This window comes from Sapajus apella, unplaced genomic scaffold, assembly GCF_009761245.1.
Source record: "Sapajus apella isolate SASKATOON/1434 unplaced genomic scaffold, GSC_monkey_1.0 scaffold7, whole genome shotgun sequence".
NCBI lineage: Eukaryota > Metazoa > Chordata > Mammalia > Primates > Cebidae > Sapajus > Sapajus apella.
Genome location: NW_022436947.1, coordinates 40291807 through 40311377, shown reverse-complemented (window position 1 = coordinate 40311377; position 19571 = coordinate 40291807). Strand labels below are relative to the sequence as shown.

The window sequence follows — 19571 nt, the reverse complement described above, 5'->3', positions numbered from 1 at the left end:
CATTGGAAATGATATGGCTGCGGCCCACTTAATGGTCCAGAAATTTAAGGTGTCATACACTGGGCTGCTGAGGAAAGCATCAGCTGTGTTTTCAGTAAAGCTTGCTAGGAAGCCATTCCACTGGCATGCCAGTGATGCTCCACAGAGAGACGCACACTGGGGAACCGGCCAAACTGACTGAAGATTATGTAACAGGGCCTTCTTGCACACCACTGGCCACAAAGTCACTCACTGCCACCGCATCATAGGAGCAAGCAGAAAAGCACTGGAATCAAGAAAAGGAGCCCCTTCTTTCTGCAGTGTTCCCCTAGCACCTTCTATTGACAAAGGCAAACGCTGTGCCAACTGACCATAAAGACGTTTACAGATTTCAGCTCTAATGTCACAATTTAGGGCAAAGAAGAGTGGCTTTGAAGTTGAAGAGCACTAAAACAGACACACGCCTCGATGACATGCCTGGGTTTTGGGGGATGGAAGGAGCATGCTGTTATGACCAAATACTGCTCCATTTGCTTACTTTTGTCCTAATTGTCCCTGAAAGAAAAAGCAGACCCAACATTTTGGGATGCTATGTAGTGAGAGCTGGTATGACACATGGTAAGTGCACAGAGAAAGAGTTCAATTCTGTGACTGAGACAAAGTCTAGAGCTGAACCACTTGGGTCTGAATGTGAGCTTCACCATTAAATAGATTTGTAGCCTTGCAAAAGTCCATCCTTGTATACCTCAGTTTCCTTACCTGTAAAAGGAGACGATAACAGTACCTATTTTATCAAAATGCCAGGAGAAATGAAGTATTATATTTAAAGCCTATAGAACAACATCTAACATGTATTTAGAACCCTAATAAACACTAGTATCCTCCATGAATGGTAGCTTGACATTTGGTCTCTCTGTCTCTCTCTTTCTCTCTCTCTCTCTCTCTCCATATATATATATTTCTCATGATGAATTTCCATTTAGAACCATGCCTCATAATGCTAACTCTCAACTTCTCTGGGTGCGGTTAGCCTTTGCTACCAAGTCTTGCCTACTCCTGGGCTCTGGCTTCAGATCCTGGCACTGCCCTGGCTCACTGAATAAGCTTCACTAGTCCAACCAACTCACAGAGGATCTGTTTCCTCTAGTGAAAAAAGACACAAGGTTAAACAAATCATCTTTCTTTAAGACGTCTTCCAGTTCTGACTACATTTGATCCCCCTCTTTCCTAAATAGTAAGTTACACCTAAAAGGGAAAGAGGAAAGGAATTATCATTTTGAACGCCTACCACCTGTGCCAGGAGAGCACTGCTGTGCCTGCTTTCCCTAATTTCATCCTCACCACAGTCCTAACAGATTAGTATTTCTAAACTCTGTTTAACATCTAAGAAAGCTGAGGCTCAGGAAGGTCAAGCAGTTTACTTAAGATCATACTCTGGGTGAGCAGCAGAGCCCGGACTGAAATCAGGTGCTTCTGTTTGGGTCGACTCAACATTTTTAACTCTACTGCTTGCCTCCCACATCACCTTCATCTCAGACATTAAGAATCCTACCCGTTCAGTGCTTTTCATGCTCTACTTTAAAGAGATAAGTGGGTGTGCAACTTTTTTTTTGTCTGAAACATATTATTTAAAAGTTAAGCAAATGAAATTCATTTAGCAGTTACAGGATTTTTTTTTTTTTAAATCACTCTTAATGTCTCACAGGAAATTAGCTCTCCCGTGGAAATCGGCAGCCTTCTTGCATCCTTTGCCCGTGTCCTCACCTGTCCTGGATGCAAAGGTGGCGAAAGGAAGGGAACACTGGTTGGGGTCAGCGAGCTGAGTTCCAGCCCTGACTGCGCCATTTTCATCCTAGGGAGCCTTCTTCCTTTCTCTGTGAGCAGGGGAGTGTTGGGCTAGGTCGTCTTAAGGTTTCTTGCCCAGGTACAAGTCGGACTTTGGTGGCTTTCCTGGGTAAGGGAGTGCCTCTGCCTTCTCTCTGCCGCAGGTCCCTGGTTAAATTGCCCATTTCTCTGCCAAGGCTGCTCACTGCATCCGCCCCCTCCACCCCTAGCCCTATAGACCCTTTCTTTCTGCTTCTCCTACTTGAGAAAAGTGAAGCCCCTTACCCTAGCTCCCAAGAGTAAGGGACAACCTTTCACCAGACAACCGCAGCACTCCACTGCATTACCCTACTGGAGGGACGCGCGAGGCTGCTTCCCTTCTCTGCGCAGTCAGGGTACGCAGCCTCCAGTTCTCTAACTTTCTCCTCCAAGAGGGGATTCTGAGAACTTTGAGACAAATAAGTGACCGTACAAATGAAGAGATGAAACCTCTCTATACAGTGCTCCCGGCTCCCAGGCCTTTTCCCGCAATGCCCCGCCGGGTCCCCCCCGCCCCGCCCCAGCTCCTTCTCACGGCAGGATCCCGCGCCAGGAGGCTCGCAGCGCCGGAGATTTGGCACCAGGCGCGCCACAAGTCCAAGTCCCGCTATTTCTGCTCCATTGGAGCCCAGGTCGGAGGAAGTCACCGCGTCCTACTCGCCCAGCAGCCTGGCGCGCCGCTCGGCCGCACCGAGGCTGAAGGAAGGTCCGCACTGGGCTCGAGGCCCTTCCTGCCGGCCTCCCCACGCCGGGCCTCGGCTCCCCTCCTTCCCGGCTCCCGCCCCCTCCCGTAGGCTGCCAGGCGGACCCAGCCTGCCTCTCTCTCTGCCTTCACTACCGGGTCAAGCTGCAGAGGGAGGGAGGGAGGCAGCGGCGAAGTCCTCCCTGGCTCCCCACCCGGCGCGCACGCCCCTCCTCCCCTACCTCCTCCCCTCTGCCAGTACAGTACAACTAGTACACACACACACACACACGCACCCTACCACTGCAGCTGCCATGGATATCAGCTAACAACACACACCCAGGCGCGCGCGCGCGTTCCCACTCGCACCACGCAGGAGTGGCCCCCGGCATCCCTACCCTCCTTCCCCACCCCCACCGCACCCGCTCACCAGCTCCGCTACTGCTCGCTCCGGCTGCTGCCGCCGCCGACGCCACCACCACCGCTTCCTCTGCTGCGGGGCCACAGCCTTGAGTGTCATTCCAGGGACAGCACAACCTCACCCAAGCTCTCCTACCTCTGCCCAGAGGTCCCTCTCATCCTCCCCCTTCCTCGTCCACACTCCATCCAAAGAAGAGGGAAAGCACCGAATAGAGGGGGGCGAAGGCAAAGTCTCCTGTTCTTCCCCGGGGCCCCCTTGCTCCTCCATCCTCATTCTCTCATCACCAACCACCCCCCCAACCCCAGAGGACCCCAAGGAACTGAGGCGACTCACCCCACTGCCATGTCCAAAAGCTTGAAAAAGAAAAGCCACTGGACTAGCAAAGTCCATGAGAGTGTCATTGGCAGGAACCCGGAGGGCCAGCTGGGCTTTGAACTGAAGGGGGGCGCCGAGAATGGACAGTTCCCCTACCTGGGGGAGGTGAAGCCCGGCAAGGTGGCCTATGAGAGCGGCAGCAAGTTGGTGTCGGAGGAGCTGCTGCTGGAGGTGAACGAGACCCCCGTGGCGGGGCTTACCATCAGGGACGTGCTGGCCGTGATCAAGCACTGCAAGGACCCCCTCCGGCTCAAGTGTGTCAAGCAAGGTGAGCGCAGCGGCTTGCTCAGTGTTTTGCCGGGCGGTGGGACGCTCGGGGCGCAGGGCGGTGAAAGGGTGGGCGCGCATGTTGAAGGGGGTGTGTTGCGCGACGATGTGGTAGGGGGCAGAGGGGACCCGCAGTGCAAGTGAGCTTCGCTGGGGATTCGACTCGGGGGCTAAAGGGAGGGAAGGGGCAGGTTGCGGTGTGGCGTGCAACTTTGTTTGCTCAGTTAGACCCTCCCATTTGGAAGGTGCTCGGCCTGGCCTGACCTCCTCAGAGCTGCCGGGGCAAATTGAATGTGCGTCAGTGGCATCACCCAAAGTGGATGAAGAGCTTTTGGGGAAGGAAGGAAGGAAAGAAAGGGAGGAAGGGAGAGAAAGAAGGAAGGAGCAACTCGAGGGTGCAGCGGCATCACCAGCGGGGCTGGGAAGAGAGGGTGATGGGGTGAGCAGAGAACTGCGTCTAGCGTTTCGGGGGGTGGACTGGAGACGCCTGGGTCCCCAGCTGTCTCTTAGAGATCCTTGAGCCACTGGCTGGTGAGGAAGGGAAGGGACAAATTGCTTTGGGCGGTTTGACAGGTCTTCTGTAACTTTTCCCCCTCTTCACTCCGCTGTCCTCCTCCCCCGCCCACGGTCATGTCATGTGGGCACCGCACGTCACGTGCGCACTGACTAACCCCTGCGCTCACCCCTAGCCAGCCGGCCGGAGGAGGCTCCGGAAGAAGGCGCGGCGTTAGGATCGTGGTCTAGTGCTGGGCGGGGTTCGGAGGGGATGGTTGTCGGCCTGGACATTACTCAGGGGTTGCCCTCCTTGAGTGGAAGTCCTCTGTGGTTGGGCTCTCCTCTGGCTCCGATTTGGGGGGCGTGTTTTGAGGGAGGAGTTGGATGAAACCCCAGCTGTTTACAGCCCAGGCTCCCTCTGCTCCAACCTGACTTTAATGAGCGTCAATTAAAGCCTGTGATGTAGATTTGGAGAGATTGGGAACATCCAGAACTCTGTCTTTGCTTGCAAGAAAATTATGGTGCAGAAGGTTAGAGGAATGAGATAAAAGTTTGAATAGAGGACAACTTTAAGTAGAATAAAGTAGTTTCTTTTAAGCTCACTGCACATTTCATGTGCGCTATGTATGGATATTTGCGGCATAAGCATATCAGCCTAAGGATTTGTTGTTGTCGATGTTACACTGTCCTGACTCAAAGGTGGAATTGAGCATGTCATTACCTGCATTTTGCCATTTAATCATGATCAACTACCAAGAAACGCTCTTGCGGAGATGTACTGCACTGTAAAACTATTCTCTAAAAAACTTGTTTTCAAGTAAACAAGAGAAAAAGAAGTCTTGGGCAAAGTTTCTTAGATGTAAATTGCCATACAAGAAAATGTTTTCCTTGGGGATTCTTATTAAGAGCTAATAAAGTGAGATAGGCTATTATAAGTCAACATAGCTCCATACTATGTAACACTGAAGGGATGTGAGTTTGGTAAGAAGGAAAATAAGAGTATCTTGATATTTTTGAAGATAACATAGCTAAGGTTCAAATATAGAGATTCAGGTTAACATGTTCGATGTCAAGATACCACCTTATAGGTATAGATATAAATGTAAAGATCTTTGGGTCCAAAAAGTTCATTGCACAATTATGACCATGGTTTTTTTGGCCAAATGCTTGGCATTTGTCATGGGACGTTCCTGCAAAAGTTAAACGTTGTTAAATTGTACTTAATAGTGTCCTACAAAGGGATGCCCTATGATAGTTTGCGATTATGACCACGTCTTAAATGCCGTGTTCAATTCTGAGCACTCCTTGCTGAGGTGGATGTTGGCAAACTGTCAAACTAGTAAAGAGTAAGCTCAAAGGAGAAATAAAGGAAGATTGTTGAGTAATGTAGATATATTCTATGAAATGCAATGGGGAATACTTAACTTGCAGAAGTGAGAGAATGAAACCTATCATTAAATAGTGAAAAGCTATCAGGTAGAAAAAGGAATTCTGACTATCCTGTGATAGCCCACAGGACAAAATGGTGATAAATCTATGAGAAATTGTAAAGGATGAAGGATCTTTACTTTCATTAAATCATTATCTTTCTAACAGAGGTTTCAAAAATCCGTGGGCTGAGGTTCCAGTCATTGTGGGTATCCGTGAAGAGGCTGAAATGACCATATGTCATAGATTCCTATATAAGATGAGAATCTGGACTAGATGTTATTTAAATCCTGCCATGATTTTGGTGTAAGGTGGTCTGCAATCACTCTTGTATTGAATTTTATGTGGAAGATTATTGCTTTTAGAACTCAGAATATATGTTATAATATGATATATTTAGGGGAAAATCTCTTTTCACTCTATATCAACACTCGGTTTCAGGCTTCACTGGTTCATTGATGATAAATTCATGTAATGATATCCACAGAGCCCCCACAGGAACCTGATTCACCTTCTGAATCACTATTGACCAAAACAGAAAAAAAAATGTTCCTTTTAGTTTTTGTGGAATAAGTGATCATCTTGTATATCCTTTTAAATATGATTCATGTTGCTATTCTATTCTAATAATTCTTTTCATTGTCAATAGATTTATGATTATAAAAAATGAAATTTTTCAGAACCTTTGCTATAGTGCCTGTATGTCTTAGGTTTCAATACAGATGTCATTTGCTGGAAAATCATTTAGAAACTCTTGGCTCGGTAGTTATATTTCGAGAGAAGCAAAAACCTAGCATAGCTGAAAAACTTAAACATGGTTTGTTTAGCAGTTGCATTTTTAAAACATTAATGAGATTGATTTTTGAATATTCATTCAGACATTGGGTATGATACAGAAACCACAAACACTATCATAGTTTAACTAAGGCAGATTTTATCAGGAAAAGGTAAGATTAGAATAATAAGAATATCGTTAAAAAGTACACCAGATAAAATTGCATTATTTACTCAATTTTTGTTTACTTGTTTACCTAATTTTACACTACAGTTATAATTTTAAACTGTCATAATTTTAAAAGCAGGTGAGCTGCTAGGATTTGCAGACATACTAGACAAGACATATATATCATAGTGTTTCTACACTGTTTAAATGTCTGCAAAACAATTTTTAAAGCTGTTTAATTCAAGGAATTCTCTTTTAAGCTTTCTGTGTTTAGTCAACACAATAATAAACCACATATTAAAATGTGGTTATCACATCCAATTATTTTTTTTATAAACTATGGCGTTTTGTTTATAATAATAAACTTTCCTCACCAAAGTTTGTAATTCTGAGTAAACAGGAATTCTACGATCTCATTAATGCATCAGACCCAGTTGAAGAGAGTTTTTGAGTGATGTTGAGATCTATATGGAAGTGCTAAAGGTCTTGTTTCGTTTTTCTTTTCCCTTTTTAAAGTTTTGCCACTAAAGTTCACAGCAGCCAGTTACATAGGCTTCTGCGTCCTACATTCCTTGCACTATGACTGCTAATGCATCTAAAATCTCATAGAGACCTACATAACCTGGACTTATTTTCCCATTTAATATCTCACAATGGGAAATAAAAGAGGAAAAAAAATTTCTAATTCTTCCCAAGTAGAAGATGGGCCAAATAAATCCTTTGAAATTCAGTTGCAGAGAAGATCTACATTGCACTCCCTCCTACTGCTCCTTTCAAAGACACCTTCAAAGGAAAGTAGATCCACATATATTAAGAGTTACACTTTCTTTTTGACTGACTTCAGGCTAGAATAATAGAGTCAAATCTCTATGCTCCTTTGTATTTGGAAAGGTAAAAACAAATTATGTCAAATTTTCTGAAAATATTGATTTTCTTTTCCTAGAAATGTGAGGTATATGAATAGTATTGTTTAATAAACAATAACATTTAAATAGTTTGATCAGTTTCTTATTTTAGAAATAAAGTCCCATTAATGTTTTGGACAAGGTTAATGAAACAGTTCTCTTCGGGCATAATTTATAAGTGATACCCCTGTAGTTTTTTGGTATATGTAGGTAGTTTAAATGGTATGACCTTGAATATTAAACATGATTATTTGGCTTTTATAAGTACTATCTCTGTTCTTAACATTTACACTGTTCAATCTTTCAGCACATTTATTATGCCCACATTCCTTTCCATTGCTTGTAACTCATAAATTCACTTTCATAATGAGAAAAGCATATTCACATTTGACATATCTGATTGATTATAGTTTAAAGACTTTCAAATACACAGTAGATGCTGGCAGAATCATGTTCCTCAAGGAGGTGGGGTAGAGTGATGGTTAAATGTACAATCTCCTAAGTAGACCACCTGGTTTTGATTCCAGAGTATGTCAGTTAATGCTATGTATTTGAACGAGATAACTAACTTGGGTTGGTAATGGTATCTTAGAATATTTGATAAATTATGTATTTAAATCAGGTAGCATCTGGGAGGTGGTAAGCATTATATAGGCTTTAGTAAATGCTTTTGAAAACATATTGGTCGTTTTGAGCTAGTGATATTATGAAATATTTTTAATTTTCAAGATATTTTACTCAATTCACATTAACTGAAAAATATGAAATGATTGACTAATAAAGAATAATTTGCAGGTTGTATTTTAAGGCTTTTCTGTAGAATAAAATAAATCTTTCATTTGAAAAGCATTTATTTGAAGAATAATATTGATAAACGCAATGGAACATATTTTTACCTTTTAAAAATAACTCCCACTGATCCTGCTTTTCTGTGTAAATATCTGCTATTTTATATTTATTTTATACTTTAGACATAGTTTATTTTCACACAGTCATTTATTTTCTTCGTACTCATATCTTTACTCCTAAAGAATTGGTGAATATATTGAATTATTTACTCTAAACTTGACAACATAAAAATTCTATTAGAATTCATTAATTTAAGTTCAGGAATTTATACTTCTTATATTGACATATAATTGTAGTTAAGAGTAAGTATCATGCTGTTGAACTTTTACTTCTCAGCTAGAAATTAAGCACCTCATAAAGACTAACAATAATAAAACAGTTAATTCACAAGTGTTCACAGTCAACAATGCATAATAAAGAAGAAATGCATCAAATTCAGCAAAAAGAATACTTTGCATTTGTAAATATGGCTATATAAAATGCAATATAAATAAGTAAAAATTTGTATTACATTTTATACTATTTTATAGTACTATTTAAATACTATTAAATTTAAATATTAAAATATAGTAGTATTAAAATGCTATTTTATAATATTTCTATACTTTGTATGAAAATAATCAATATAAATGTCTCTTTATTAATACTGTTACAAGGTGAAGCAACCAAGAATCCTCCACTGTTAGCTCCCCAATGATTTTAGCATTTTATTGAATTAATCCCATCTTACAGTTCAATGGAAACATCTACTTTGAAGCTCCAGTATTCAATATTAATTTCTAAAAATCTTCCCTAGTTATTATCTGGCTATACATCATGACAACAAACATACAACTGTCTTAGTACTGGGACTTTATTATTATTTATTCCATTCTATTCTCATCTCCCTTCTGTCTCCAGTAAGCATTTGTTATATTTCCTTTAATAAAAGTAAATCATCTTATATGGAAAACTTGGTAATAAAACTGTAATTGCTGAATTTACATTATTAAAAACTTGAATAGGGACATACATCTGCTAAAAATTATAGTGCTATGTCCATATCATAGAGAATTAATATAAATTACTTTTATTATTACATCTTACTGACATCTTTGTCAACTCTGTAAAAGGACTAAGTTTAATATATAGTGTTGACTGTTTTGAATGGTCTGGAAGAAACAAAATTTCCTTCTTTGATAAGTATGAATATTAATTGCATCCCATTGATATAATTTCAAAGATCCATTAGGCTAATGAGTGGATGATTTATATGAATGGCTAGATTTGTTCAAATATTTGAAATAATTATATGGCTTTTTCTACCTGGGAAAATAATTTCTCCATGTAATTGTTAGATGAATTCTTATCAGGTTTTATGCCATTTTTAGTTAGTTTGGCTTACTTAAAAAAAAATTACTGTCAAAAACATGACAGTTTAAGCCTAAATACTTACTATACTTTGGATATATCATTGGATATACCCAAACAAAGATATGTTAAGAAGAAAAAAATAAACCTTTATAGTACAAAGTAGAAGAGATTTTTGTCTCTGTTGAATTTTCTAATGAAAAAATTTGTGGAAGAAATTTCATCAACCTCTTAACTGCCTTTATTGAAACACATGCATATGGCATCAGATTTTTTCCATAAATACCATGGATTTTATTGTCCATTTCACATGGACTCTGTGAAATGAAGCAGAAAGAAACAAAACTATTTAATAAAGAATCAAAATGTATATTTTAAAATCTATTTTTATATTACATTGTGTTTGAAGATGTTTGTTAAAAAGCAAGTTTTCCAATTCCAATATAAATTGAATTATTTACATTGCCATGGATCAAGAGTAGCACAAAAACTATACTTTACATTGTCACATAATAGATCATAGGGAGTGTCTTTGTAAAAATAGTGCAAAAACAATTCCACACATTTTTAACATTTTTCATTTTACAAGTGAGTATTGCTTAAATGAGTATTTTGTGTTGCTATGAAGAGGATAATAAGTGCTATAGAAACCCACATATTAATCTGGTGAAATACCCTAAACTTGTCAAATCTGATTAGCTGGATTGTAAGCACCAGTAAGTTTCAGAGCTAAGAAACATCCAAATATTGCTTTTGTGAAGCATTCTTTATTTATTATTATTATTATTTTTGAGAAGGAGTCTTACTGTGTAGCCCAGGCTGGAATGTAGTAGCATGATCTCTGCTCACTGAGACTTCTACCTCCTGGGTTCAAGTGATTATCCTGCCTCAGCCTCCTAAGTAGCTGGGACTACAGATGCCCACCATCACACCCGGCTAATTTTTATATTTTTAGTAGAGATGGGGTTTCACTATGTTGGCCAGGCTGGTCTTGAACTCCTGCCCTCAAGTGATCCTCCCACCTCTGCCTCCCAAAGTGCTGGGATTGCAGACATGAGCCACCATGCCCCCCATTGTGAAGCGTTCTGATCTGCGATCCCTAATTTCCTTTTTATCACAGTCTATGATGTAAGGATATTAAATGCTTTGCTAGACAAAGTGTCTTCAAAACATAGCAAGTATTTAGGCTTGGAGAGTGACTAAAATCTTCCAAAAGTCTTGGCTTACTTATAAAAAACCCTGAACATAATAATGGTAATCTTACCATTCTAGCAAATCATATGCTTAGGGGATGGCCATTGTGTTTGTGTGAAAAGTGAAGGTTGAATAAGCAGAAGAGAATAGTTTCCCTCCTCTAGAAGAGCAAGAGTTTTTATCTAAGATGCTATTACCTACTAGTAGTTAAAATACTCAAGTCCTCTGAGTGTTTCTTCTGAAACAGTATCTATCTACAGTTGGATTTCCTTTTCCTCTTTAGTTGGAAGTCCCTGTGCCTTGCTCTTCTTCCGTCTAGTGTGGGAGTCACCCTTGAGAACAGCAAATTTGTTCTGCATCTTTGGATATATGGAATACACACACACACACACACACACACACACACACACACACACACACACACCAAACACTAAGATTCAGTGCCAGTTTTTAAATAAATAGTCTCAGAAAGGCATTTAAGCATGTGAGGATACAGCCTTACTTTAGGGAAAACAGTTACATTAAACTATTCCTTGTGTGACAAATCAAGCTGAAAAGCTTGCATAGTCATCCATTAATTTTCAACCTTAAGTGATATTTTTAACCCTTATTAATTCTGATAATGAGAGTCCATGAAGACATACTGAAATAAAGCACCTAAATGATTTCTATGTGTTGTATATATTAGTTGTTAAGAAGTGATACAAAGAAGTCAGATTTAATAGTTTGGATTTTGGTCATTTTTATTTGTATTACAAAGTGGCTGGTGGACCACCTAATATACAAGCTAATGTGCTAATGTTGCAATGTACAGGATAATATCTTAACGTTATAATGCATAGGATAATATCCTTATATTAATGTTACATAAGAAGAGGCAGGGACAAGGGACATGCTTATTCATGAACTGATAACACATTTGCAGAGTGGTTTACATTTTTATTGGTTTAAACGTCTTAGAGTAAAATAAGAGACCTGAATTCAATAATATGAATATATAATATATTGCCATTATAAAAAGTAATCATTTAAAAATAAGTTAAACGATGCCTAATATAAATTAGTGTCTAGGTAAGGTACAAGTAATGGCATTGCTTTGGTGAGAAATCAAAAATGTAAAGAAAAAGCAAAACAAAGTTTAAGTGGGAAGGATCCCACAAGATTTTACTATAAAACGAAGAATATAATATTTTGAATTACATTAATGTTTTAAATTTAAAACCATTTTTCTTATGTCAGATTTATTATGGAGTGAATCCTGTATATGAACATGCAAAATATTGCCTGTGTATCTGCCTTTAAAAAAAAGAACTTGTAAAATACACATATACTATAAATGAAATATAAAACTGTATAAATTTACTATATTTGCTGGTCCAAACAGTATGCTAAATCAATAAAATGCCTTTCCATATTCTTATCCCAAGTCTCCTTTTTAAAATTCACTGAAAAGTCTTAATGTCTAATATAAAAAACATGATACCTTTTATCATTAGGGAAATCGATACTTTTTTTTTTTTTCTTTTGAGATGCAGTTTTACTCTTGTTGCCCAGGCTGGAGTGCAATAGTGCGATCTTGGCTCACTGCAACCTCCGCCTCCCAGGTTAAAGCATTTCTCTTGCCTCAGCCTCCTGAGTAGCTGGGACTACAGGCATGCATCCCATGCTTGGCTAATTTTGTATTTTCAGTAGAGACGGGGTTTCTCCATGTTGGGCAGGCTGGTCTCGAACTCTTGACCTCAGGTGATCCACCCGCCTCAGCCTCCCTAAGTGTGGAGATTACAGACGTAAGCCACCATACCTGGCCCAGAAATGGACACTTTTAACATTGACTAAGGAGATGCTTTGCATCTTTGATTTGATGTTGAATATCTTTTCAGATAGAAAACCACAAAGTTAGTTATTAAAAAAACTGTTGGTTATCCATTTGGAATGCATTTCTTCTCCTCCCCCACTTCCTTAGTATCCAAATGCCAGTTTTGTTCAAGTATTTACATGTCGATACACTGGTATGTGTTCCATATCAGGTAAGCCTCAGACCAGAGGAATGAACTAAGCTAAATCAAGCCAGGTAATTCCATTTCTTCACCAGTTATTAGTTTAGGAAATGGCTTATCTCCAAGTCTAAGTAAGGAAAAATAAAGTGAATTCCCTTGGGGACTTTCTGAGAAATTTCTTGGTTCTTCAGATAAAATTCAACAAAAGACTATTTACTTTCTGCCTGTGAAAATTGCTGCATGTGGAGCTGCTGCCTGAAGCCACTGTAGTCGTGTTGTGATGGTGAAGAGAGCTAGCCGAAAGGTGGATGATGGCAGAACAGAATGAGGAAAAGCTACTGGCTCCTTAAAGAACTGCTGAAATAATGAATCTAGAACTAGCATTACCTCTGGACTCCTTGTTATTGAGATAATAATATAGTACACATATTTAAGCCAGTTACTTTTGGGTTTCTGTTACTTGCAGCCAAAATAATTCTCATTTATATAACCTATTTATATAACTACAAATTATAGGAATGGAAAATATGTTTTATTCTTATTTTATTGTTTTGGAGATATTGGTAAAGATATTCTTTCAAAAAGTGGAGTAATCTTGGAGAATACATCAAGATGTATTTTCCAGTTATATAAGCTCAGTCAAATTCTAGGCATGTCTCCATTACCTCACTGAATTTTGCTCTGGAAGAGACTTCTGCTTTAAACTGAAGAAATTTGTTACCATTCTGAAGTAGTATGTAGGAACACAAATTCATTTTAAAATTATCCAAAATAGAACATAATCAAGAAAGCAAACCAGTCACAGAAAATATACCAACAGTACATGCCAAAACCAACTTGAAGTATTTTTTAAATTATATAGTATTTACAAATGTGAGTGCCATTGATCCAGGAGTGCATGTAATTATGAACTGACTCATCAAAGTGTTCTAGCTCCATTTTTCCAGGGCTAAAATTCATTTACTTCTTATGAGACTCTCTAATAAGAGCGTGTAAAGAAAGAAAGAAAAAAGAGCAGAGAAATGCCGTGATATCTAAGTTTGAGGAAAAGCCCAGGAAGGAAACTAAGACTGTACTAAGTGCTCTCTTAATACTGAGTGAGTGTGGTCAGTACAGCCAAACAAAGCAAAAAATGGTCAGAAACATGAACTCCGAAGTTTTGCCATTGCATTTGGCAAAAATGAAGATCATCTTTATTGGTGCTATTTCAGGGAAGTGGATGGCCACATGTCATAGGGTTGAAGAATGAATAGGAAGTGAAAAATGGAAATAGCATATGCATACCACTCCTTCAAGGAACTTGCTTCATAGTAAAGGATAATGGATAATTGTTCTATAAGAAGATGCCTGGTTAGGAGGGATGGGAGTTTGTATGTGTATGTGTTTGTGTGTATGTGTGTGTTTGTGTGTGTGTTATGATGGAAGAGACTTGAACTTGTATTTATTCATTACTTATTTGTTTTATGTCATGCGAAAGCTAGTTGCTGGCATTAAAATGATGATAAGGATCAGATTCTACTCTCTAAGATTACAGTGTAGGAGAGGCAAAAAAAAATACAAAGTAAACCTTAAAACACTGTGATCAGTGTAATGGTGCAAGAGTAAATATTACTACCTTTGCAGCACATAGGAGGGAGAGGAAGAAACAGAGGGGTATAATATAGAAAGCGTGGATCTTGGAGTCTGAGGACTAAATTGGATTATAGCCCAATTCTTTATGATAGGACTAACATTTTCTGAGACTCAGTCTCCTAACGTTACAGGGTAGTAATTAGAATCAAAGAGGATAGGACAGGTGGAAATGTTTTGTAAAATGCTTAGTGCAGTTCTGTCGGAAACATTATTTAGAGATCAGAATGCCAAGTGGGGCTGGGGAGTGCTTCATAGAATAAGAGATCTTTGAGATTGTATCTAAAGGTTGAGTAGAAATTCAAGAAGGGAGGTGTGGGAAGCAGAAAGAAAAGCATGACCCAAGGTGGGAGAGGGAAAAGATGATCCTACAGTGTAGAAAAATAAATATAGAGCAATGAGCCCAAAGAAAGGGGTAAGTGAGCACTTCTGGTAGCAACTGGGGATTTTTCCAGAAAGAAAACTTGGAGCCATATCCGGGAAGGCCTTACGTAGAAACCTGAAGATTATGGACATTATACTGTAGGTGGATAAAGCCACTGAAGGTGTTTAGGTGAGGGAGAAACATAATCAAAGTGGTTGGGGTTTCTGTTTTTTGTTTTGTTTCATGGGAGGGATCGAGGGAAGGGAGAAATTTTGGTTTTAGTTGTGTTGGAGGGGAGAATAAACTGAAAGCAAGGCTTAAGTTTGGCATCAGTACTGGGAACGGAGGGAGGAGGTGAGCTTGAAACGTATTTAACGGTGGGGTGAGTAAGAATTTATATCCAGTGGAACGGGAGGTAGTGGTGAAGGGGAGGCATTAGGCAAAAATGACTTTCAGGTTGCTGACTTAAGGCTAGGTGTGTGAAGCAGATGAAGATGCCGTTAACTTTGGAGATTAAAATTTAATATACAGGGGAAATGGTTTTAGCTGTTCTAGAAAAAGAGAATTGCTATCTTTGAGAACTGCAGAAGTAGTAGTATGCTATTTTCACAATGTTTCAGAATATTGTGATTCTTAGTGCATAAGTAATATGTGCACATAACTATTCATAAGATAGTTATAACTGATATTTTACTTAAAACAATTTAGAGGCTGGGCGCGATGGCTCACACTTGTAATCTCAACACTTTGGGAGGCCGAGGCGGGCAGATCACTTGAGGCCAGTATTTCCAGACCAGCCCGGCCAGCATGGTGAAACCCCATCTCTACTAAAAATACAAAATTAGCTGGGCATGGTGGCAGGTGCCTGTAATCCCAGCTACTCAGGAGACTGAGGCAGGAGAATCACTTGAACGTGGGATGTGGAGGTTGCAGTGAACTGAGACCACGCCATTGCACTCTAGCCTAGGCAACAAAAGCAAAACTCCATCTCAAAAGCAAACAAAAAAAACACAATTTAGATTAGGCATTAGAATTAAAGATAGTGAGTTAACAAAATTCAGTTAGAACTGGCCTATTTTATGTTTTTAGAAGATTTTCTTATTTCATTTTGCTCCAGTTGGTATTAAGGAACACAGTGCGTGGAGAATAATGAGTGTCTGCTAGTATCATGTGTTTGAGATGCCTGGCAGATGGCATGTTTTGGATTGACAAACACTGTGGTCACCTATGTCTAGAGCTCACAAGATAGTTGGACCTGCAGTGTAGAGAGTTCAGATGCATTATTTTTATAGTGATAATTGTTGCCTGGCAAAGAGCTGTGGTCCCTTTAGAAGAGCATTGAAAGTAAGAAGAGATCAAGATTGGAAATTTGAGGAATGCCTGTATTTAACATGCCTGCACATATATTCTTTTTTACTTAGTATTTCTAATAGGGGAGAGGAGGACATACATCTGTAATATGTAAACCAATCTTCTTAAATTGGGTTCTTCTTAATGTGTAGCATATGGAATTGGTTCATCACATTAATGTTAATTTATCACTTGTAAACATTAAAGATAACATTTTTACTTAATTAACAAGTCAGATACAAACAATAATGTTAAGAATTTTGTCTTTGACAATGCTACTTTTATCAATTATATGGTTTCAGTCTTAATACAAAGGCCACAGACCTAAACAATAACCCAGTTTTTGATTCCATAAAGTGCTAATTTAAGACCAACCTTCTTGCCCATTGCTGTGATGTTCTAGGCTAGATTTGGAGCAAATTTTGAAAACAAATTCTTCTCTAGGTTGTACTATGAATTCCTCATTGACTACTATGTTTATAATGAGTTACTTTCCTCTGATATTAAATTATTATTTTCATATGGCAATAGTGAGAATATACATATCTTTTTGAAAGCTCAGTTTACACACACACACACACACACACACACCAAGCACTATCCTGTACACCTTAAAGATATACATTTTCAATTTTTTAAAAAAGAATGTCTTTTTAAAATTTTCAAATTTTATTTTAGATTCTGCTACAGGTTTGTTACAAGGTTTGTTACAATATTGTGTGATGCTGAGGTTTGAGGTACTATTGAACCCATCATTCAGGGCGTGAGCATTGTACCCAACAGGTAGTTTTTCAACCCTTGTCCCCTCTATCCTTCCCACCTTTGGTAGTCCCTAGTGTCTGTTGTTCCCATGTTTATGTCCATGTGTACCAATGTTTAGCACCCACTTATAAATGAGAATATGTCGTATTTGGTTTTCTATTTTTGCATTAATTTTCTTAGGATAATGGCCTCCATGTTGCTGCAGAGGATATTATTTTCTTCTTTTTCATGACTGTATAGTAATCCATGTGCATACGTACCACATTTACTTTATCCAGTTCACCATTGATGGGAATGAAGGTTGATTCCATGGCTTTGCTATTGTTTATAGTGTTGCAGTGAAGATATGCATGCAGGTATCTTTTTGATAGAAAAATTTATTTTTTGTTAGGCATATACTCAGTAATGGGGTTATTTGGTTGAATGGAAATTCTATTTTTAGTTATTTGAGACTTCTCCAAACTGCTTTCCACAGATATTGAACTAATTTAGAATCCCACCAACAGTGTATGAATATTCCCTTTTCTCTACAGCCTCGCCAGCATCTGTTATTTTTTGACTTTTTAATAGTAACCATTCTGATTGGTGTGAAGTGATATATCATTGTGGTTTTATTTGCATTTCTCTGAAGATTAGTGATATTCAGCATTTTCATGTGTTTTTTGGCCACTTGTTTGTATATTTTTGAGAAGTTCCTGTTCATTTCCTTTGCCCAGTTTTTAATGAGGTTATATTTATTGCTTGTTGAGTTGTTCAAGTTCCTTAAAGTTTCCGGATATTAGCCCTTTGTCAGATACATAGTCTGCAAATATTTTCTCTTATTCTTCAGGTTGTCTGTTTACTCTGTTGATAGTTTCTTTTTCTATGCAAAAGCTCTTTAGTTGAATTATGTCCCACTTGTCAATTTTTGTTTAAGTTGTAATTGCCTTTGAGGACTTAGTCATAAATTCTTTGAGGCTGATGTCCAGAAGCATATTTACTAACTTTTCTTTGAGGATGTTTTTTCCCCCTGAGGTGGAGTCTCGCTCTGTCACCCAGGCTGGAGTGTAGTGGCATGATCTCAGCTCACTGCAACCTCTGTGTTTAAGGGCTTTCATTTAAATCTGTTTTTCATCTTGACTTAATTTTTGTATGTGATAGTATATAAGGGTCCATTTCCATTCTTCCATGTATAGATAGCCAATATCTCAGCACCCTTTATTGAATAGGGAGTTCTTTCCCCATTGCTTATTTTTGTCTACTTTGTTGAAGAGCAGTTGGGTGTAAGGGTGAAGGTTTATTTCCAGGTTCTGTATTCTTTTTCATAGGTCTAGGTGTCTGTTTTTAGACACATAGCAAATACATGCTGTTTGGATTACTGCAGTATAGTTTAAAGTCAGGTAATGGTGATGCCCCTGGCTTTGTTTTTTTTTTTTTTTTTTTTTTTTTAGGGTGGTTTTTGCTTTTCAGGTTTTTTTTTGGTTTCAGATGAATTTTAGAAAGTTTTTTTTTCTAATTCTGAGAAAAATGATGTTGGTAGTTTGATAGGAATAGCGTTGAATCTGTACATTGCTCTGGTTGGTATGTATATTTTAATTATATTAATTCTGCCAATTCATGAGCATGGAATAAAAAATGTTTTTATAGGTAGCTTCTCTAGTTCAAAGTCCCAGAAATGAAGCATGGAGTATTTTAAACTGTATGTCATATAAATTATGCTATAAATTAAAAGAATGGCATTTGTAACCCAGTATCTGAAAGTTCAGTTATTTTATCCAGAATTGATATATAAGAATTACATCTAGATTCTCCTAATTCTTCACATCCCCACAAATTATGTACTTATTTTGTACATAGCAATTATTTGCCATTGAAGTTTTCAAATATGTAACTTAAACTAGACCTGGAACTCATCAAGGATAGGTAGCATTTAATTCATATTTGTTTCCCTGTTACCTGGCATAATGACTGAAAATAGGTAGAATGTTTTTGAAACATTTATTTTTATCCATTTATCGAATGGATAAATGGTAAAGTTCTCTTTCTCTCTAACACTAGACTTATTTGAGACACGTTGATTTTCTACAAAGAAACAAAACCACCAGAAAATTAGGATAAACTGACAGCTATGAGGAATTTGCTTATAGAATTCTGAAAGCTGTTATGTCCTAAGATCTGCAGGATAAGTCAACAATGTGGAGACCCAGGAACACTGATGGTATGTTGCAGTCCAGAGGCCAGCAAGCTTGAGAACCAGGAAGAGCTGATGTTTCACTTCGAGTCTGCATACAAAAAAAAAAAAAAAATATATATATATATATACACACACACACACGCACACACACACACATACATACACATATATAGTCAGACAAAAGAATCCCTCAATAGATATGCTAACCAGCAAATTGGAAACATGAAGAAAAGCAGTGAACTGGATGAATGATCTGAACAAATTCTTCAGAATATGGCACTAAGAAATGAAATGTGTGAACAAGAGCTTATGAGACAGGGAAGGCAGAATGTGATGGCCAATGTGCATGTAGCTGGATTCCAGAAGGACCAAGAGAGAAATCTGGTAAGTAATATTTGAAAATGTAATGGCTGAGAATTTATCATAACTGATGGAAAACAAGAATCTTCATAATTAGGAAGGACAATGATCCATTCCCTGGATAAATAAAATTACACGTCTAACAAGGTACATCATTATGAAACTACAGAATTTAAAAAAAAAAA

At 38.5% G+C, this 19571-nt stretch overlaps 1 protein-coding gene across 15 annotated transcripts in view; it reads left to right on the top strand.

Annotated features, from left to right (window-relative positions):
- Positions 1–2828: 2828 nt before the first annotated feature.
- Positions 2829–19571, top strand: part of MAGI2 (membrane associated guanylate kinase, WW and PDZ domain containing 2) — a 1439413-nt gene continuing 1422670 nt past the window's right edge. For 6 of the 15 annotated variants that reach the window (XM_032275745.1, XM_032275743.1, XM_032275744.1 and 3 more), the window contains exon 1: positions 2830–3588. In XM_032275745.1, the coding sequence (XP_032131636.1) occupies positions 3288–3588 (301 nt within the window). In that variant the 5' untranslated portion in view covers positions 2830–3287. Of the gene's footprint in view, positions 3589–19571 lie in introns of all 15 variants that reach the window. The other 9 variants (XM_032275755.1, XM_032275757.1, XM_032275758.1 and 6 more) reach the window with 4 other exon arrangements.